The sequence below is a fragment of the Trematomus bernacchii genome, unplaced genomic scaffold (genome assembly GCF_902827165.1).
Source record: "Trematomus bernacchii unplaced genomic scaffold, fTreBer1.1, whole genome shotgun sequence".
In the NCBI taxonomy this organism is placed as follows: Eukaryota; Metazoa; Chordata; class Actinopteri; order Perciformes; family Nototheniidae; genus Trematomus; species Trematomus bernacchii.
In genome coordinates this window covers 1,972,347-1,995,299 of record NW_022987767.1, presented here as the reverse complement: position 1 = coordinate 1,995,299, position 22,953 = coordinate 1,972,347, and the positions used below count along the sequence as shown (strand labels likewise).

The 22,953-nt window shown below is 40.0% G+C and overlaps 2 protein-coding genes across 4 annotated transcripts in view; both read right to left on the bottom strand.

Moving 5' to 3' along the window:
* Positions 1–9,522: 9,522 nt before the first annotated feature.
* On the bottom strand, positions 9,523–18,948 carry tm2d3 (TM2 domain containing 3). 2 transcript variants are annotated; one of them, XM_034148443.1, is made up of 6 exons: positions 18,775–18,896; positions 17,116–17,217; positions 15,326–15,486; positions 14,318–14,492; positions 12,842–12,917; positions 9,523–11,290 (listed from the first exon to the last, which is right to left on the bottom strand). In XM_034148443.1, exons 1-6 carry the CDS (start codon positions 18,878–18,880, stop codon positions 11,125–11,127), a joined length of 786 nt encoding a protein of 261 aa, XP_034004334.1. In that variant the 5' UTR covers positions 18,881–18,896; the 3' UTR covers positions 9,523–11,124. The 2 variants fall into 2 exon arrangements, with proteins under 2 accessions (XP_034004334.1, XP_034004336.1); XM_034148445.1 differs by lacking the exon at positions 17,116–17,217 and having other exon boundaries at positions 18,775–18,948.
* Positions 18,949–19,930: 982 nt separating this feature from the next.
* tars3 (threonyl-tRNA synthetase 3) overlaps positions 19,931–22,953 on the bottom strand; it is a 38,002-nt gene continuing 34,979 nt past the window's right edge. For both annotated transcript variants that reach the window (XM_034148381.1, XM_034148382.1), the window contains exons 17-19: positions 22,710–22,782; positions 22,500–22,614; positions 19,931–20,465 (exon numbers count right to left, since the gene is read on the bottom strand). In XM_034148381.1, coding sequence (XP_034004272.1) covers positions 20,317–20,465; positions 22,500–22,614; positions 22,710–22,782 — 337 coding nt within the window. In that variant the 3' untranslated portion in view covers positions 19,931–20,316. The remainder of the gene's footprint in view (positions 20,466–22,499; positions 22,615–22,709; positions 22,783–22,953) is intronic.

Here is a 22,953-nt window from a genome sequence, read left to right as displayed (position 1 = left end):
AAAACCGCCACCTGGGTCAAATTGACCCGCTATTAGAATGCATTGATTTTCAAGGTAAAATGTTCTTTTATTGAACAGTGAGTTTTGAAAATGATAAAATGACGTAAACTTGAAGGACATACTACGCTTATTTTCAGATTCATATTAGTATGTTTTTCATTTTTCATTTAATCGTTTATTTGAAGAGGGACAGTTTAACATTTAAAACAAATAATGCTTTAAAAACGTAAACATGCCGGATTTTAGCTTTGAGCTAGTTTCCATCCGTAGTCCCTCACATACAACATTTAAGAACATGACATTTATATACATAGAAAAATAAATACATGATATGCAGAAAGAGCAAGAGCAGCATATAAGCATTTACCACATGGCAGTACAATGTAGCAGCTACGAAATATAAAGTGCAGGAGAAGATAAAAGGGCTACATCAAGTGCAAGAGGAGATGCCCCTGTATTAAAGTGCATCTACACGTCTGTTTGTTTCTCAACCATTCTTTTAGTTGACCTTTAAAACTGTTCAAAGTGGGACAATCCTGTATCTCAGTAGGGAGGCTATTCCACAAAGAGCTGCCCTTAATTGATAGAACATTTTGACAGAAAGTGGTCCGTCTACGGTGGACCTCACAGTGTCCTCTGGTTTCTGACCTAGTGCAGCGTCCAGTGTGTTTTTTGTGGATGAATTCCCCTAAGTAGAGACATGTAGTGTCTCTACTGTGATATGTCTCCATGCTTTAACGTTCAAAAAGCTTCACTCACTCATTCACTGTGCCCACATTAAACAACAAAAAAACCAAGGCAATTTAAGGTGATAAAACCATGGGTCTAATAAATAAATTAAACATAGGGGGCCTTTCTCATTTCTCGAATTCCCCTCCTCGACTCCTATCCTCGTGTCTTAGTCCCGCCCACAGGAGATGCGAGTGGAGGAGAGAGGAGGGGAACCGAGAGGAGGGGAAGCAGCAGGCGTTTAGAGAAATGAGAAATCCTCTCCTCAGAGCGGTCATTTTAAAGAGACGTCCATTAATGATGACAGGAGTCACAGCAGCACTCTGTCTGATGGACAGAACTGTGTTCATGACGACTTATTTACTTTGAATTCATTCACAGTGCGGTATAATGAGACAATGACAGGCCACAGATGCGGACATATATATACACACACATATATATATTTATATAAATACAATTTCAGATTCAAACAAGTATGAGAGCACTCTCATAATAACGTAACACCATCAGAGACTGGATATAGAAATGAGAGAAATGAGAAAGGCCCAGGGTCTATCACGCCTCAAAATAAAGGACCCCAGCATACAGCTTGTAATGATGAGTATTATTATGATAATACCTCATCTTAGAGCAGTGTGTTACACAGTAGCCAAGGTGTACACAATGCTGGGCAAAAGCAGAATATTAGCATAATTTGGTTCTTTGAATAATGTATTCAGTTGTGTACACTTCACAGAGCATTTCCCAAAACAAAAAACAGCTATAGCAGGGGCGAATAAAAGGTGCATTTGCAAATTCACCCGGTTACTTTGGACTTGAGCTTTTATGCTAAGTTACAAATTCAAAGTGTGTCATTTCCTGTTATTTAGTTATTCTTAAAAGTGGTTAAAATGTACAAATGTTTTCACTATTCAGGCTGATGGGTGATACCTAAAATCTCCTAAAATCACCCGTAAATGTCTCTGCACCTCCCTGTCTAAGCTTCTAAAATTCTTTAGATGTATTTCCCCTTAATATATTAAAAGGTTGAATCAAATGGTATTTAAAAGTTACCTTCTAATCGATGCACTATTTTACTCTTTCATTATTAACTTTTTACTTTTTCTCTCCCAAATGCCGTTTGCCAAACACTCGCCCAGATGTGAGCGTGAACCCCGTGACCTTCTAGAAGCTGCTTCCTTTTCATTCTCTCACACAGACATTCCGTTTTTTAGGAAAGCCTTTGGGAGATTGAAGACTTGCACATTTTCAAGACACCTTTAAAAGGGTTGGTGCTTTATAAAAGCATTTAAGCCAATTTGTCTTGTGTTTTTCTTTCTAGTTTTGTCCTGAGAATGACTAACAAGCTGTTTAACTTTTCAGATGCTGGTGTATCGATGTCAAAGAGACCCTATTTGGGGCTTTTTGGGGGGTTTGCCTTCCCTGTCGTGTGTTATATAGGTTTTAGTGCATGTAAATGGTCTGTAAAAGTTAAAATCCCTGTGTTCCTTCCAGAGGGAGTTTGTGGGTGTTTCTCAATGTCGAGTACGCTTGCTTGGTAGCACATGTCTTCCGAGTCACTTGCTTCAGAAGCGAGGCAAGAATACTTCCTGGCATTCAGAAAACGAAGAGTGGAACAGGTGAGCAAGTGTGCAGGTGTGCGCCTTACATTTTCCGCCACAGATTTGGGGAAATTGGTCCGTGCGCAAAGCATTGTGGGGATTTTAAGACCGCGGAGTCTACACATGTGCAGCCTCGATATTTCTCGCTACAAACGGAGTACGCCGGGCTCGGTAGAATTCCAAGTATGCTGGACATTGGAACAGTCCTTCGGCGGGACTTGATGACGTAGTATGCTTGAAATAGTGGTTCTGGAGCAGCTTTACTCGCCATTGAGAAACACCCTCTCTCTCACACATCCCTAACAAAGTGACATCACTATGTAACACTCGATCTTCTATTGGCTAGAGCTCCAACACATTGTAAGTGATAGGCTAAGGGGCGGGACATCTCTAATGGTTGACCAATCACAACAGAGCCGGCCAGCTAACCAATCAGAGCAGACTGGGCTCTGGTTTTAGACAGAGGGTGAAAAGAGGTGCTGCAGCACAGGCAGTATGAGAAAAATAAAGAGCTTTTTGAACATTAAAGCCTGGAGACATGTCACAGTAGAGACACTACATACTGATATACACCTGAACATCAGCAGGAGAGGACTCTTTAAAGTAGAGACACTACATACTGATATACACCTGAACATCAGCAGGAGAGGACTCTTTAAAGTAGAGACACTACATACTGATATACACCTGAACATCAGCAGGAGAGGACTCTTTAAAGTAGAGACACTACATACTGATATACCTGAACATCAGCAGGAGAGGACTCTTTAAAGTAGAGACACTACATACTGATATACACCTGAACATCAGCAGGAGAGGACTCTTTAAAGTAGAGACACTACATACTGATATACACCTGAACATCAGCAGGAGAGGACTCTTTAAAGTAGAGACACTACATACTGATATACACCTGAACATCAGCAGGAGAGGACTCTTTAAAGTAGAGACACTACATACTGATATACACCTGAACATCAGCAGGAGAGGACTCTTTAAAGTTGAGACACTACATACTGATATACACCTGAACATCAGCAGGAGAGGACTTTTTAAAGTAGAGACACTACATACTGATATACACCTTAACATCAGCAGGAGAGGACTCTTTAAAGTTGAGACACTACATACTGATATACACCTGAACATCAGCAGGAGAGGACTCTTTAAAGTAGAGACACTACATACTGATATACACCTGAACATCAGCAGGAGAGGACTCTTTAAAGTAGAGACACTACATACTGATATACACCTGAACATCAGCAGGAGAGGACTCTTTAAAGTAGAGACACTACATACTGATATGAGAATGAAATGAACAGCATAGGGCCTCTTTAAAATCCCTTGTCATTTATGATTAGATTATCATCTTATAAGTGCCTTAAATAACACAATTGTCTGCACTGGGGATGATTTGCATGTTTTAGCAAATGGCAAGAGCGCATTCATTATTTCATCTTTTACATTTGTTGAATTTAGATCATATTGCAGAGCATATTGTCAGTAAAGGGTCCTCTGCTAATTAATGTAAAAACGAATGAATTACTCCATTGTGATTCAGCGTTGTTTCCAAGGCTGGTGAATATTTTAACGGCTCTTTAATTCCTCACTCAGTTGGATGCTTGCAGAGATTTTTTTATTTCATGTGGCTACAGCGCCGTGTTTGTCCACGTTTTGTCGGAGGTGTGATCGGCTGTGGGAGTGAACATAATGGGAGGACACAGCGAGATACAGGGGGTCAAAGCTGAAGCTCGGCGAGCTGCGATGGGACTAAGTGGGATTGCATAAGAGAGGGATGAATACACTTTTGTTCTCCTCTTTGCATGATTAGCAATTCAAAAATCATGAAGTCGTGATTTCGCTTCCCTTCGACAGAACATATATTGGCCAAACTCCCAATGACTGTTCATTCTAGCAGTGTGAATATGGACTGTTTGGGATAAGTAGCACACAATTAAACTATTATTCACGCTAGACGAAGTTCTATGTAATTATCATCAGGATCACAAAGAGGAATAATAAAACCAAATACCACTCTGGCTATTATTTGTAATTTGGCAGTAGCCATTCTTGTATAGATAAGATGTTGTATAGGGCAGTAATTGAGCTAGACTAGACATACTTATCCAAGTGTGATCAGATTACAGAGTGAGAACTAAAGAGCAAAACTTTACAGCTCTGTGTTTGAGATCATTTTTAGAAGACAGTAAGGCCCTGGACCCACGATTTTATGAGGCCAGAAAAACTGTGAATTAGGACCCGCCGGCCGGTACTAGGCCAAGTGGAAACGCAACCAAAGACGGGCCGCTGACGTCACAGCCCTCTTAAACCGGGCTGCGCGCTGTAGTGGAAACGCGCCATAAATAAAGGCACTGCTTGAACAACAAAAAAACACATAGTTATTATATTATAGTTTATAAGATATGTATTGTATTATATATGTAAAAATATACAATATATGTGTGTATTATTGTGCAGCTGTTTGTTTGGCTAAGGATTGAATCACTGCTTTTTGAAGGTGATGTTGGAGTCATCGGTTTGTGGCCTATAAATCTGAGGCCATGGTTCTCAGCAGATAAACAGATGGACTGTCCACTCCGAATTAGTTCTTACCCTAAGTAAAGGAGTCCAAGTATCTCGGGGCCTTGTTTCTTTAGAACAATAGAGGGTAAGATGGGCCGGAGTATAGCAGTAGCTTCATCGCACCAAAAAGAGATCTGAGACAGAAGGCAAAACGTTCAATCTATCAGTCTATCTTTGTTCCTCATCTGTGAAGGATGGGTCACGACGGAAAACACGAGATTGCGAATACGAGCGGTTGAAATGGGTTTTCTCCGGATGGTGGCTGGCATCTCCTTTAGGGATAAGATGACAAGTTCAATCATGGAGTAGAGCCGCTGCTTTTTAGTAAGCATTGCACACGTTTCATCAAGTTGGTGAATGTTTTCTAAATTCTGCCAGTGTTGCGTGAAGATGTTTCTTCATACAGTATGCATGTGTTTTGGCACACTGGTGTTTTTATACTTGTATCTTTTTTGAAAGTGCAGCAGGTTTCTCCTAATGGAAGTGTTTTGGGTCGTTGTGGCACGTTTGTATCTCTCGGCCACCGTGTGTTAGATGCATGAAGCATATCATAACAGACTCATATTTGCGTGCATATTATACACAGATAGATGTACACACACTTCCATGTTTAAGGTGCTACACCCAGTAATACAAACACACATCAGCACAGAGTGACTCAGACAGAGTGAGGTCATGCTCACAGTAGTAACAATCAGAGGGAAACGTTCAATCTATCAGTCTATCTTTGTTCCTCATCTGTGAAGGATGGGTCACGACGGAAAACACGAGATTGCGAATACGAGCGGTTGAAATGGGTTTTCTCCGGATGGTGGCTGGCATCTCCTTTAGGGATAAGATGACAAGTTCAATCATGGAGTAGAGCCGCTGCTTTTTAGTAAGCATTGCACACGTTTCATCAAGTTGGTGAATGTTTTCTAAATTCTGCCAGTGTTGCGTGAAGATGTTTCTTCATACAGTATGCATGTGTTTTGGCACACTGGTGTTTTTATACTTGTATCTTTTTTGAAAGTGCAGCAGGTTTCTCCTAATGGAAGTGTTTTGGGTCGTTGTGACACGTTTGTATCTCTCAGCCACCGTGTGTTAGATGCATGAAGCATATCATAACAGACTCATATTTGCGTGCATATACACAGATGGATGTACACACACTGCCATGTTTAAGGTGCTACACCCAGTAATACAAACACACATCAGCACAGAGTGACTCAGACAGAGTGAGGTCATGCTCACAGTAGTAATAATCAGAGGGAAGCTGCAGAAGCTTTCTGTCAATACTTAAATTGCACGTTTCCAAAAGGTGACTTGCAGAATATTGGAGAGCCTTCCACGTCTCCTCCTCCTCTTCCTCCTCCTCCTCGAGAGCATGACACACACTTGCATCCGTCAGTGGGCGGGAGCTGTAGCGAGTTTGAGTGGGCGGTGACAGATTTGAGGAAGTGGAATAAGGGTGGACTACATTTACAACAGCCTCAGCAAAGCAGCCAATAGGAGAAGTCGACACAAAAATCAAGACAACATGCTAGAAGGGAAGTATTTCTCCTTCCTGTGATATGGTTCTTTTTCTACACTAGCATTATGTAACACACATGGTTACAAGACATACACATTGGGATACTAAAACTAGAATACAATACACACAACTAATACAAGAACAAATTAAACAAGAATTTACAAAATAGACAAAGATTTGGGAGAAAGAAAGAAAGAAAAATACAAATCTAATGTATAGGATGTAGTTAACAAATAACGGATAAATCACTAATACTCATACATTCATCTGAAATATGTTATGTTCTGTGTTTCACCCATTTCTCCTCTCTTGAACATGATTTCTAACTATCATCTTTCATTTTAATTTCAATTCAATACAAAATGTTTCAGTTTATTTTGTACACACACACACACACACACACACACACACACACACACCCAACACACACACACACACACACACCCACACACTAACCACCACACATCACACACACACACTCACCGCCACGCACACACTACACTACACACACCTACAATACACACACACACACACACCGCCCTCACATGCACACTCACACTCACTCACACACACACACACACACACTACCCACACACACACTACACTCACTACACCGCAACCACACCCACAACTACCCACACACACACACACACACAACACACACGACCCACACACACACACACTACACTCACTCACCTCAACCACACACACACACACACACACACACACACACACACACACACACACACACACACACACACACACACACACACACACACACACACACACACACACACACACACACACACACACACACACACACACCCACACACAGGCCTCTGGCACCTCTCCCATGTTTAATGTGAGGAAAAGCACAGACATCTGTGATAATGACCTCCGCTAATAATAGACAATTCCAATCAGGGGCTGGTATTCAAGAAGGAAGCTAAGGTTCATGGCTGCTTGAAACTGAGCATCTGCTATGCACACGTTCCTTACATTGATATAATACTGACCTCTAATTCTAAGCATCAGAAGTAAATGAACAGCGTTTCTGCAGGCTGAGCAACATTTATGATGCATATTGTAAACGGACAAGAAAGTAATCCACATTTAAACAGGCCCTATTCTGCTGTTTGGGGTTTTCACTTCCCTGTAGTGTCTTATATAGGTTTTAGTGCATGTAAATGGTCTGCAAAGGCTACAATTCCTGTGTTCCCTCCATTGAACTCCTTTGTTTACTTCAGGAACATAGTGACATCACTATGGAACACGTTCACTTCTATTGGCTAGCACTCCAACACATTGTACGTGATAGGCTAAGGGGCGGGACATCTCTAAGCGGTTGACCAATCACAACAGAGCCGGCCAGCTAACCAATCAGAGCAGACTGGGCTCTGGTTTCATACAGAGGGTGAAAAGAGGTGCTGCAGCACAGGCAGTATGAGAGAAATAAAGAGCTTTTTGAACATTAAAGCATGGAGACATGTCCCAGTAGAGACACTACATACTGAGATACACCTGGACATCAGCAGGAGAGGACTCTTTAAAGTAGAGACACTACATACTGATATACACCTGAACATCAGCAGGAGAGGACTCTTTAAAGTAGAGACACTACATACTGATATATACCTGAACATCAGCAGGAGAGGACTCTTTAAAGTAGAGACACTACATACTGATATACACCTGAACATCAGCAGGAGAGGACTCTTTAAAGTAGAGACACTACATACTGATATACACCTGAACATCAGCAGGAGAGGACTCTTTAAAGTAGAGACACTACATACTGATATACACCTGAACATCAGCAGGAGAGGACTCTTTAAAGTAGAGACACTACATACTGATATACACCTGAACATCAGCAGGAGAGGACTCTTTAAAGTAGAGACACTACATACTGATATACACCTGAACATCAGCAGGAGAGGACTCTTTAAAGTAGAGACACTACATACTGATATACACCTGAACATCAGCAGGAGAGGACTCTTTAAAGTAGAGACACTACATACTGATATACACCTGAACATCAGCAGGAGAGGACTCTTTAAAGTAGAGACACTACATACTGATATACACCTGAACATCAGCAGGAGAGGACTCTTTAAAATAGAGACACTACATACTGATATACACCTGAACATCAGCAGGAGAGGACTCTTTAAAGTAGAGACACTACATACTGATATACACCTGAACATCAGCAGGAGAGGACTCTTTAAAGTAGAGACACTACATACTGATATACACCTGAACATCAGCAGGAGAGGACTCTTTAAAGTAGAGACACTACATACTGATATACACCTGAACATCTGCAGGAGAGGACTCTTTAAAGTAGAGACACTACATACTGATATACACCTGAACATCAGCAGGAGAGGACTCTTTAAAGTAGAGACACTACATACTGATATACACCTGAACATCAGCAGGAGAGGACTCTTTAAAGTAGAGACACTACATACTGATATACACCTGAACATCAGCAGGAGAGGACTCTTTAAAGTAGAGACACTACATACTGATATACACCTGAACATCAGCAGGAGAGGACTCTTTAAAGTAGAGACACTACATACTAATATGAACCTGAAATGAGCATCATATGTCCTCTTTAATTTCTGCTCTTGTCTGTAGTCAAAAGGGTGCTTAGTCCCTGCTTTGAGACCCTTATTTAAGCATTTGTATACACTTTAATTTCACCAAAACATGAATTGTATCAGTGCAGTATGGCTCAAATAAACACTCCCATAACTCAAAGAGTGAATGAAAACATTAAGCTGCGTTCCTGCAGATCTGCCACCTCTTAGTAGACTAATTTGTCGTTTTGGTCTCAGTTAAACAAGATTAATTTAGCAGATTATAGATTTTTACGAATGTTTTTTTCACGCTGATTCATTTATTTCAAAAGCACATCTCTGATAAACACAAGCAATGTGCAAACCCAAGATTTGAAGATGTGCTTTTGCAGGAAAGCCCAGTGTTGTTAATCTATGTATTGACAAAATCACATCGGTTAGATAAACAATAATTTCTTAAGTCGAGGACAGACACCCTTTAATCATATTAACCACGTTTAATATTTCACAATTTTATTTACAGAACTTAAAAAATGTCATTTACAGTGTTTGAAACAGATGAAAATGACCAGCCACTGAGGAACAGAAAACATATTTACATGGAGTGCGAAGGAGCCCATTAGCGCCACACCGTCTCATTAAAACAGAAGATACAGAGCTGCTTCGAAGATGTGAAGAGCGATAATGAGCCAGGAAAGAAATACCAGCCGGATGCACAGGATATCTCCAATATCTCCAACACGGGAAACCACATTTATAGCTGCAGTGTGCTAGTGCAACACGTTCGTTTCATTATGTGCAATCAGAGAAATAGAGATCATTATCTTTGCATTTCCAAAAAATCATGTAGCAGTAAGTGATGACAGGAAATTGAGTTGTTGTTGTTCCCCTGCATGTCTTTTTACCAGTTCCAGTTTTCAACTCTTATTTTATAAAGTTGACAACATTTGAAGCCAGGGTGTCATTTAATATAATCCTTAAAGGGACAGTTCAGATTTGTTTTATGTGTGAGGTACTTATCCACACATATAACCTCAAAAAACGAACCTATTAAAGACTCACTGAAATAAATAATGATCAGACACCAGACAAAATGAGAAAGTATTTCAGGTCTACTGCAGCGTCGGATCGGTGTGTGACCTTTGTGTATTTTAACTAACCCTTTTAAACACCAAAGTCACACAATAAGTGCTCAAAATTAGCACCAGTAGATTTGCTGCACTCATCAGCTACTTCAGTTATCGAGTAGCCATTCAGTTCCCTGTCAGTAAAGGGCTGTTTTGTGGTAAGGTGGAGGATTGAAAATATCTGAAATATAGCGCACATTTAACGGATAGTGATTATGTTAGGTATTCATTTTCGTTCGTCTACTCCTGCGTAATGCCATCTACTGAATAAGCACCTCATACAACCCCACAAAAGAAATCTGCACTATTCCTTTAAGCCGAATAAATTACAAACGCTTTGTTACAGTTGTGTCCTGACTCAATGTAGGGAAATGTTAAATAACCGCTGAACGACTGTCTGTCGTCCATAAAGAAAAAAACAAATTCCCTTCTGTGTATTCATGCTTTCCCTCGGCACATAATTACCTTTTGTTTCTGGTGTCCCCATTAAAAGCTCTGCAGCCATGGTTACCACTTGACCCCCCCCATTGACACATTTATCTTTGCAACAAGGGCGTAGTAACACACTGCTCTGTGTGTGTGTGTGTGTGTGTGTGTGTGTGTGTGTGTGTGTGTGTGTGTGTGTGTGTGTGTGTGTGTGTGTGTGTGAAAGCCCCGCTCCACAGGAAACCTATCTATACATCAGCAGTGAAGTCACACCAACGGACAGACTTCAGATACTGAGCGTCTCCTCGTTCATCAGAGGAGCGTTCGACAGGAGAGTGATGGAGACGGATCTGATGTGTGTGTGTGTGTGTGTGTGGGTGGAGTCGTGGCTGGTGTGAAGAGGAAAACACTTCCTGCCGGTTAGCAGATGGGATGAGGACGTGTTGCGCAGCGAACACAGATCTTCAGAGAGTGAAGAGAGACCAGATCTTCAGTCTTCAGAGAGTGAAGAGGGCACCGAGCGTCCGAACGTTTTCTCCAGAGCTTCAGATGTAAAGAGACCCGTCGGCGGGTCCAACGTATCCGACTCCGATCAGAAGCACGTCGATCAAAGTCCAGATGCCGAGGCCACCGAAACTGAACAGCTTCCCCAGCCCCTCTCTCCACTGACCCAGATAGAAGCGATCAGCCCCAAATCCACCGAGCGTGATGCTGCAGAGACACGGAGGAAACACACAATCTACGTCAGAGATGCTATGAGGGCACACACACTGGTTGACATTTGTTTGTAGGACATTTCCAGCATCTAAAATGGTCGAACTGTGATACGAGTGGCAGGGTTAGGGTTAGTGATGATAATGATTATTCTCTTGAGTAGTTTATCAAATGAGAAAAATGTTGAGTTTTCACGGGAGGAAACACACAATCTACGTCAGTTTCATCCCACAGACTGCTAAACACCTGAGATCTGTAAAGTGCCTCCATAAGCATTCATCTGTTGTCATTTTACTATTTATTTATCACTGTAATAAACAGTATTTATATTTGATCTTACTGCACAATATTTAACCCTCCTATTGTCTTCGTGTTCCCCCCCTTACTTTGGTGTTCTCTGTCAAATTTGACCGGTCCTGTTTTAACTGCTAATACATTAACACAAAAACCATTAATCATCACCACATTTCATTTAACACCCTTTCAAACTGTACATATTGTATCAGACTACTGGTATACATGAACAACTGCAGTAAATATACAAAGAATAGACACTGAACATGTATTGCGTGTGCCGGGTGTGATCCATGTGGGGGGGAGGGGCACATAAGAGCGGGAAATTGGTCAAATTGTTCTGTGTGTGTGCCAGGTGTGATTCACATGGGAGGACACATAAGGGGGGGGACACATCTAGAGTGAGTGTGTGTGTGTGTGTGTGTGTGTTTTATCTGATCCGGATGGTTACTAATTCCTTTTCTTTATGGCGGTCATTTTTGACCGGGAACACCATGGGTGTTACAAAGTTGACTAAATCATCCAAAATGCAATGAAAGTGGTGATCAGCAATTTCATATGTTCAAATGTCTACTGTGAAGGATATCATAAAGCCTTAATGCAATCGAATGTAAAACAAAAAAGTTATGATTGATGAAAGTAGTACATCGGTCAGATTTGACCCGAAGACAACAGGAGGGTTAAAGGTTACATTCTGTTCTTGTATATTCTATTTATGTGTATATAGACTTATTGTATTTTATTCTTTTTGATTGTATTGTATGACTATGTTGCATTGTTGGAGGAGCTCGGGACATAAGATTTGGATTGCCATTTCTACACTGTCCGTAGCTTATGTGCATATGACAATAAAACCTTGAAGACATGTTGTACATTTCCAGCATCTAAGATGGTCGAACTGTGATACGAGTGGCAGTCAGAGCTGCAACTAATGATTATTCTCTTAATTAGTTTATCAAATGTCAGAAAATTGAGAAAAATGTCCATATGGGTTTTCAAAGTCCAATGTGTAGCTTTACATTTCTTGTTTTGTCAGAAGAAATCCTAAAGAAATGTAGTTTCATATCAAATAAAACGGAGAAAAGCAGAACATCTCCATATTTGAGAGGCTAAAACATTTCTGTCATTTTTGCATGATTAATAAATTGCAAAGTTAAACAATTATCAAAACAGTTGATGCACATGTAGATGCAACATAGATCAACTAATCAATTAGTTCCCTTATTGTCGCAGCTCTCGTAGCAGTTGGTTTACCTGAGTGCTAATGATGTGGACCACTTGTATCCCCCGGTCCAGTTACAATACAAACGTTTCTGAAAACTTCTCCTACCTGCAAGAGAAAAATAGATTTAGTGGACATGGTGTGCAAAACATAAAACTCCAACTAATAAAAACAATACTTTAATACTAGAGGAAAAAACTAATAATCATACGTGGAAACATTTTATTAACATGGAAAGATATGAAGAGAAAGAACATTTTGGTTTGAGGGAAAAAGGGTCATTTGGGGAATTTGAACTGGGTCACTCAAACAGAGCAATTAAAGTATTCTGATTGATTCTGATTTCTTAAATTAACTAATTCCCTAACCAAACTACTCAACCATTTGTCTGGTCTGATGTTTGTCCAGCAACATTAAGATGGCTTACACTCTGAAAGCTGCTATGAGGCAAGGCAAGGCAAGGCAAGTTTATTTATATAGCACCTTTCAACACAAGGCAATTCAAAGTGCTTTACAAAAATGGAAGACATTATGAAAATGGCAATTAAAAGCAGCGGCAAAAAGAAAAGTCTTCAGCCTGGATTTAAAAGTAGTCAGAGTTGCAGCGGACCTGCAGGTTTCTGGGAGTTTGTTCCAGATATTTGGAGCATAATAACTGAATGCTGCTTTACCATGTTTAGTTCTGACTCTGGGGACAGAAAGCTGACCAGTCCCTGAAGACCTGAGAGATCTGGATGGTTCATAATTTAGCAGGAGGTCAGACATGTATTTTGGGCCTAAACCATTCAAAGCTTTATAAACCAGCAACAATATTTTGAAATCTATTCTTTGACACACAGGAAGCCAGTGTAAAGACTTCAGAACTGGAGTGATGTGATCCACTTTCTTAGTGTTAGTGAGGACTCGAGCAGCAGCGTTATGAATCAGCTGCAGCTTTCTAATAGATTTTTTAGTGAGACCTGTGAAGACACCATTACAGTAGTCGAGTCTACTGAAGATATTGAGCACATCACGACTTAACATACCATGCTTCTTTTCCCTTTTTATCAATGAGCTCGGTTTCTTTTATTATTACTGCACATATTTTATTCCATAGATGAGAGTAACACATGCGTCACTTCCGGGCAAAAATGACGGCTCCGCCCACTTTTGGGGGAAAACAGAGCTGTCATTTGAATGGCGGTCAATTCAAATTCTGACGTTTTTGCCAATCTGATCAGAAATGTAAGAAAACCGTGGATTTGTGGATCTTCAAAGAGCCCGATTACAATGGCCAGTCAGGCAAACAATTACATTAAATCATTTCATTTCAAACCTTTATTTATCCAGGTGTATCCCATTGAGATCATTGATCTCTTTTTCAAGGGAGACCTGCTCAAGTAGGTTCCACAAATCATTGGAAATCGACGAGCGGGCTCGATATATGGTTGATATATGGCACTGTAGCTATGCACGAATGACAATAAAAGCCTTGAATCTTGAAACAGCAGAGCGTTTTATCTCCGTACCCAAACAGTGCACGTGGTCCAGCACTTCACAGGTGGCGTTGTAGCGTCGGCGCGGGCAGGACACCGTCATGCAGTTGGTGGAGTTGAAGCAGCGGTACTGAGACGGGTCCAACTGCCAGCAGAACCGACAGCTGATGGAGAGAGAGAAGCTCGTCTGCTGCTGCCCCGACTCCCCCTGAGAGGAACATACAGAAACACATCAGGTACCAAAACACAGATATTCACAAGTTTGATTATTTTCATTGAACTAAGGATTTAAAGGTCCCATATTATACCGTTTTTCATCAATATATTATAGGTCTCAGATATATACAAAACATGTCTCTGAAGTGTTTGCCTCCAAACACCAAACAGATCATTGCAGCATCCCATAATCCCCTCTGTTTCAGCCCTGTTTCCAAAGTGCTGATTCTCTGTCTGTTACTTTAGATGAAAATAAGGAGCCACTCCCCACGCCCCTCTGATACCTCATTACCTTGGTTGGTGATTGGCTAATGGTTACTCAAGCCAACAAATCGTTATGACATCATAAAGTGTCCAAAATCTGATCAGCTCATTTTCAGACAGGTTTTTATATAAATGGATCAGGACAAAAAGAGAGAGAATCTTTTTTCCTGAAACTTTCAGAATCTTTTTACACAGAGGGGACACATGTTGATGTAGAAGAGACATGAAGAAGAGGGGACACATGTTGATGTAGAAGAGACATGAACAAGTGGATTTTGCACAATAGGTGACCTTTAAAGTCATGTTTTATTTATACTAATACACTGTTTATATTCTACTAAATTACAGAACCATTTGTCTTCGGGCCTTTTGTGAAGCATCATTAAGATAACTTCCACTTTCAAAGCTACTAAGAGCACATCAAGACTCAACATGCTTCACTTCCCTTTGAATCAATGAACTTGAGTAATAATAAATAACCTTCTGAGTAAACACTTCTCTCCCCTCTCTCTCTCTCCCTCTATACAACAAAGGTATATTACAAGATGAAGTGCTACTTACTATACAGTGAACTCCTTTCCTGGGTCTGCAAGTGAAGGAAGTAGCATTTGCGTAGGTGCAGTTGTGTTGGAAGTTGCAGAGCATGCAGTCAGCTGGCAGGCGCTGACACAAACCCCCGCTGGGACACACGGAGGTGTAGCTCTCCTCATCTGATGGAGAAACTGCACAACAGGAAGCAGAAGGTTGAAGGAGTGTCAGCAAGAATAATCAAAGTAATGTAACACAGATTTAAAGGTCACCTATTATGCGAAATCCACTTGTTCATGTCTTTTCTACATCAACATGTGTCCCCCCCTCTGTGTAAAGAGACTCTGAAAGTTTCAGGAAAAAAGATTCTCTCTCTTTTTGTCCTGATCCATTTATATAAAAACCTGTCTGAAAATGAGCTGATCAGATTTTGGCCACTTTATGATGTCATAACGATGTTTTGGCTTGTGTAACCATTAGCCAATCAGCAACCAAGGTAACCCCCCCCCCCACCTTATCACCTGAATCTCCTCCTAGAGCACCATTGTGTTCTTTGTAACCAAATATCTCTCAGAGGGGCGTGGGGAGGGGCTCCTTATCTTCATCTAAAGTAACAGACAGAGAATCAGCACTTTTGAAACAGGGCTGAAACAGAGGGGATTATGGGATGCTGCAATGATCTGTTTGGTGTTTGGAGCCAAACACTTCAGAGACATGTTTTGTATATATCTGAGAGCTATAATATATTGATGAAAAACAGTATGATAGGGGACCTTTAATGTTATGACTTCATGTCTGGGATCATGACTGGGTGGGGCAATGCAGTTGTAAACAAAACACTCTAAAGACACATCTAGAAAATAAGGCAGTGGGAGGTAAGTTACTAACACTGAGCAAGGCCAATCACTGATTACTCCATTAAAGCTGTCTGGAAATCAGCACAACAACAACAAAAAGTAATTCGCTCTTCATGTATTTAAAAGTTGAACAATTATTACTGATATAGCTTCTGTACTGGGATGGACATGTTCCCCTATTTTCTGACAATCTTCAGAACATTTCATCGATTTATCGAGAAAATATCCTGCAAATGATACGATATTGATGTTGTTAGTTGCAGCCCCAGCAGTTTAGAATATCAGAATCTTTGGGGGAAATCCTTTTTTATTCTGGAGCACCCTTCTAATGTAGGGAAATGCACTAAGAGTCTTGTATGTATGTTTTTAAATCATCCTACTACCTACTACTCTCAATACTGCTGTATTTCTTTGTAGGTATATGCATTTGAGAGAATTAATCAATATATTGTGCCGGAACTTTAAGGGAATTTACTGTAGCAGTGTTTTCCACGGACCGGATGTTGGCGACACCTTGGAGTTACGGTTTCAGATTGTTATTGTTTTTAGTCTCACAGTAGCATGTAGCTCATAGTATATCGTGTATGTGAATATAAGAAGAATGACGCGTGGAGTTACATACTAAACACACCGTCTCCAACTCTCACTCATCGACGCTGCATTCGTCCTATTATTATGCATTTAATGACCAACAAACGGCAGATTAATTGTATATTAAAATACCATAAGGGATACGCTACAGCTACGTCATCAGAGGCTACAGAAGAAGACCCGCCCCCGTCGACGTCAGCCAATGGATGAAGACTAAATACGATATAAATACGATATTATTGAGATAAACGTTCTCTTTCATTCATTCTACTGCAGACAGCTAACGGCTTGAAGTGGACTGTGGGCCAGTATTGTTAAATAAACCTCAGTTACAGGTCCTATTCATCATTATTTATGTTATCTCTAAGTGTTTACCAGAGGCTGCAGCAGGCACCACTGGGCTGGTGATGACAGGTGTATGCTGGGACTCTCTGGGGTACGGAGGCTCCTTACTCACATGAGGAGAGCTCAGATACCCTGAGAAGCACACAGACAGACAATAAAGAACATAAACAACCACAATTCTACTTATCCTTCAGATTAAACCAAGGTTATGAACTCACTGCTCCATAGCTTCTTAAGTTTCTCATGTTCTACAATCCAGAACAATACCCACAACAGCTACTTTGCACAATTATGATGTGTACATGTACTCCGATGTCACTATGTTTCTGTGAGTTTTCAGTATTTTCTTTATATTGTGAATTATTTAGATACTCTAGTGATGTATGTCTTTTCTACTGTGAATATGTAAACCTTTGGTGTTAAGGACATTTATTTGTTTATTATATTTCTATCTTATTCTATATTTTACATATCTTTAGCTCACGTGCGATGCTTGACAACACTGCTGCTGTGACAACAAGTATTTATCTATCCATATTTTGGGCTGACTGTAACTAATGACCACTAACTTTTGCTGCATTGGCGTGTTACAAAACAAGCAGGCTATGTTTAAATATAAATAAGAAGTATAGTATACGCTGAAGCAATTTATACTGCATGACTATATTTTAATAAAACATTAAAGCTAAGATAGTTACAGTTCCTTCACCGAAGCGTTAACTGACTAGGGACACTTCTTGAAATTTGCAGGGGGACAGTCAACTGTCTGTTAGCTCTCATATATTATGATTTAAACACTATGTTAATAACGATAATGTCTATTTAATTAGATACACGTCTGTTAAATCCGCGCTACTCACTCTATCCAATGTTTTCATCGCTAACCCTAGGTGATCTAGCTATAGCTCAACCCCCCTGAAATTGCTCCGTTGGTTGAAGCCGATTTTACGAATGTCCCTTGTGGTCAATCGGTGGTACTACAGCTTCCCTGACGTCGTTGTGTAAATCAGCGTGTATTTATTTTTTAGCTGAATAAACTACCCAGCACGAACAGTTTTATGGCCATTATAGGGTCTAAAATGTGTAAAAGGCGCTAAAAGCCAAATCCAGTTATTTCCTCTCCATTAATTTCACTGAGCCAAGAGCAGGGGGAAAGGAGGCGGGGCTTAATAAACACTCTACTGCGCATGCTCAATGGGCCCACAAACGGGTACCTTCTGAATCTACATTCGCTGTTTTAGGCTTCATGCGCTACAGAGTAACTTTTTATTCTATTATTATTATATATCTTAATTGAACAAGGGCCATGCATACAAATGAATTAGTCTCAACAAGAGAAGAGATGCTATATGCCAGATTATAGCTAAAAGCTGATTTCCATCTGCAGTCCCTGGGCAGGTACACACACATAATAATCAACAAACATGAAATACAATTCATAATACCTATCACACCTACAAAAACAACAGATGTATAAAATAGAAATACTGGTAAATGTGTGTATGTAATATAATTTCACAATTAATTTAACATCTCAAATTAAACCAGGAATGAACTCTCATAGGAATGAACGGGATCTCGCAGGCTAACCAGCTAATGCTAACTCATTGGGAGGAAGCTAACGTTAGTAGGATAACGATAAATGTAATCTAGTCAGAGCTGGTTTGATTAAGTAACTGTTCCACATACCGTTAACACTCTGTAAGATCAGGTCTGTAAACAAAACGAAGATGATCCCGTAGGTTTTAAAGCAGCGTCCTCGGTCCGGTCTCCAGATCTGACAGAAAGGAGCCATTGTTGTAGCTAACAGAGATGCGTTCAGGGCATGTAGGAAAAACGAGTGTGTACGATCCTACAGGAAAGGGATGAAGATGCAGCAGATTGGGACAGGCATTTCATAAATATTTAACCTGAAATGTTACCTTTTGTTTTTATAACTATTTTCTGAATGTCTTTATTATTTTTTTATTATTATTTTTAGTCTGTATATGTACCTATGTACCCCTGACAGTGGTGTAAAGTAACTAAGTACATTTACTCAAGTATAGTAAGTACAATTTTGAGTTACTTCATACTTCTACTCCACTACAATTCAGAGGTAAATGGTGTACTTTTACTCCACTACATGTATTTAATACCTTAAAGTTACTTTACAGATGTGGATGAATGATGTGAAATCTAATCAAGTGTTAAATCAGACTTTAGTTCCACCTGGAGTAAATTCACAAGCTACCCTGCAGTATACAAAGTCATTCAAACTAGCTGCACCTTTACCAGCTTTGAGAACACTTTAATGATCAATCATTATAAAACATATCATATACATTATTCTGAAATGGACCAATCTGCACAATGACTACTTTTACTGTCGCTACTTTAAGTATATTTTGATGATAATACTTTTCTACTTTTACTAGAGTAACCTTTTGAATGCAGGACTTTTACTGTAACAGAGTATTGCTACACTCTGGTACTTCAACTTTTACTCAAGTACAAGATCGGAGTACCTTTACCACCTCTGACCCCTGGCCTGAAGTCAATGTTTTGCTAAAATGTTAGCCTATAACTGCATTGCTGAAACTACATTTCCCATGCCATGTTCTCCTTTCTCTGAGCTTAATATCGTTCACCACATCCATAATCAAAGGTGGCCGCGCAAATGTATGATATCTTAAAAACATAGTATATCATCAAAAACCCTAGTTTAGTGTGAAAAGACTGAAAGAAAAGAGTTTGAAGGCAACATTTAAAGCAGAAGATTTTCCAAATACTGCTATTTATCATAACATGTCATTATTCTGAAAGGAAACATTTATATTGTTGTGAAAATAAAGACAACAAAACAAACATTCAGTCATTTTATTTTATTTCCCTGCAGAGACAGACCTTTGTGGAAAATCAATGCCAAATTCACAGATTCTTCATTATAGCAATCTTCACATTGTTTTGTTAAATTATCGAGCAACTTCCCTTCAGGAATAGACTTCCACATAGTAGAATACCAACACATCGTACACAAACGTGTCCTTTTCTACCCTTCACACATGATTAATGGGCAATTTAATGTAGTTTCGAATCCCTTTTCATCACATTTGCTCACAGAAAATTATTTCCTGTCTTATTACACTTTCTCTGCACCATTTTCACATGTGCCATCCCATGCCCCTCTCCACTAATAACTATAGTGGAGTTATGACAGTGTGTATGAGTGTGTGTATGAGTGTGTGTGGATCAGAACTCCTCCTCGGCGTTTGCACAGCGGCTCTGTTTGAGCAGGGTCAGGCGGGCCAGCACCTCAGACACCGACAGCTCTCCGTGGACTTTGCTGTCTCGTGTGCGCACGTTGACGCCGTTAGTCATCTTCTCCTTCTCCCCGACCACTGCCAAGACACATGGAGACACAACAGCTTCACATGGGCCAAGTCACACACACACAAAAACAACAGACACACACAGCTACCCTAACACAATCCCTGCTTTAGTGCCGCTGAATACAAGAACGTAAGGTGGTGAGCTAGCGTCAAAATATAAAAAACATTTTTATTTTGACTCATAATTGTTCAAATGGTGAGATTATAGACAGCCAGGCATAGTTAAATAGGACCTTAGAACATATTTTTATTACATTTTTAGGCAATTTTATAATTTTTTCTGTTATCTGTTTTCTTCTTTCTTTTTAAAAATGATTTCATTTTTGAGTATTGAATAGTGATTTGAATGCAAATTGATCTCCAGTTGTAGTTGCAGATAGATTTTTGAAGTCTGAAGTTATTCTGATGCAACAATTATGTAACTTTAATCAAATTTAAAGCAGATATAATATAAAAAAACATTGTTAGGTTTTTAAAAACCGTTGTCGGCAGGGTAAAATATGGACTTTAACATGCCCAATAATTGGTATTTCACTTGTTTTAGTTGCCTTATCTTCACTGATGCTGTTACTAAATGCTAAATTGTTGTACGGTGTAATCCCTTACATTTACAGCCACTAAATCATACGTATATAGAGCAGCACATACAGCAGTATACTTCCTCCCTCTACATTACGGTGTCTCCTAGCAGTTACAAATAGACTACAGAGCCAGCATTACAAAAGGGAGAAAGACACCCTACATACCCAAAATAAATACAATACATATAATAATGGGGGCTGCTATAGGAAAGCCTCACACAGCAGGGCAACCATTTTGGATGAATAAAATGTTTGGACGAAAGGATTTCATTAACCAATTCCAGCGAGGAAATTATTTTTTTATTATTATTATTTCTGTAAACATATTCTTTCATCTTTCCATGTTATAAAATCCTCCCCCCTTTGCTTCTCCACAGTTATGTAAAGACTCACAAAAAACTGACCTGTACTTTTGCCAATAAACACACCCACACCACAAGATTTAAAATGTGTTGTAGTCAGTGGCGACTGGTCATTAGGGGCAGGTGGGGCTAGTGTCAGCAGAAAGTAATTCAAATAAGAATTCCAAAAAAATGCAAATAAATGCAAAAGAAATACATCTTAAAATATATTTTAAGATCATGTTTAATCATCTGATTCGTCTGTACATTGCTGTTTTAGTCTGTGTTCTTCTAATGAGTGTCTACAGTGTGCCTATTGAGCCGTTTTGAGCGACGTGGGTCAAGCCCCGATCATGCCCCTCTCTCTCACTGTCTCAGTGAATGGGTGCTGTAAAAACTACACTGCACATGCTCAGAGTCTTTTTCTATTCAATGTGTGCGGCAAAAATAATCACCATAGGGGCACTGTGCTGGCATACCTACCAAACGTCATCTCATAATTCAGAGAGCTGATTGGCTGTAAGTACGTGTGCCGCGAAAAGTGTAGTTTTCACCCTATAGTGAAGAGGAGACGAGAGAGAGCAGCGTATAGCGATTACAATCAGTAAAACGGAAAGAAAGTGAATGAAGTTGACCATCTACTTCAGCTTTGGTAAGTTCATTTTATGTCATATCTTTTGTTGATCTTCTGTGTTTTGCCTACAGGCTATTGCTCTGCTGGATCGACTGATATTGTGACCTCGTGATGAGTGTCTGTGTTTTCCTTATACCCGGACCCCCCCCTCCCCCTCCCCCGCCCCCTCTCTCTATCGGAACCATGGATAGCCTACAGCTATTTGTTTACGTGTTTAAAAAGCACCAGAAGCTTATATATACACATCTAAGTTGTTCGTGCCCCACCACTTTTGTACATATAAAAACGCCACTGGTTGTAGTGTTTGTTTTGACCGGTCATGTTCTTCCTATCATGTATAATAACGTGATATAAAACTGTCTTTAAAACAGACCAAATTATTGTGGGAGTCACAAATAACTGTGTTTTTAAAGATGACAGCAAACGCAGGATAAACATCTTCTCGTCTCAGAGGTCACTCAGAGCTCCTACACATTTATTTTCTCACCTAGAATGAAGTTATACTGGGCCAGCTGAGCGTTGCGGATCTTCTTGTTCAGCAGACAGCTGGAGTCGAGGTCAGCATCCGCCATGAAGCCAGCTTCTGTAAACTGCTTACACACCTGAGAACAACATTTATGGTTCAGCATTACACAAATCTGAGGCACTCCTGTGACTGTAGTTACATGTTGTTAAGATGGAGAAGAATAGGACATACTTTCTTCGCGTAATCCTCAAAGGACGTGTTGACGGGCACGACCATCACCTGACGGGGAGAGAGCCACAGAGGCCTGTAATAATAATAATAAGTGTATTTAGTAAAGCACCTTTCACAGAAATAGAATTCACAAAGTGCTTCACAAGTAAGAACAAAAGTTACAATTAAGACCACAGAAACATGAATACAATAACCACATGAGGCAGAAATGTAAGGTCAACATAAAAACAAAACACAGACCACG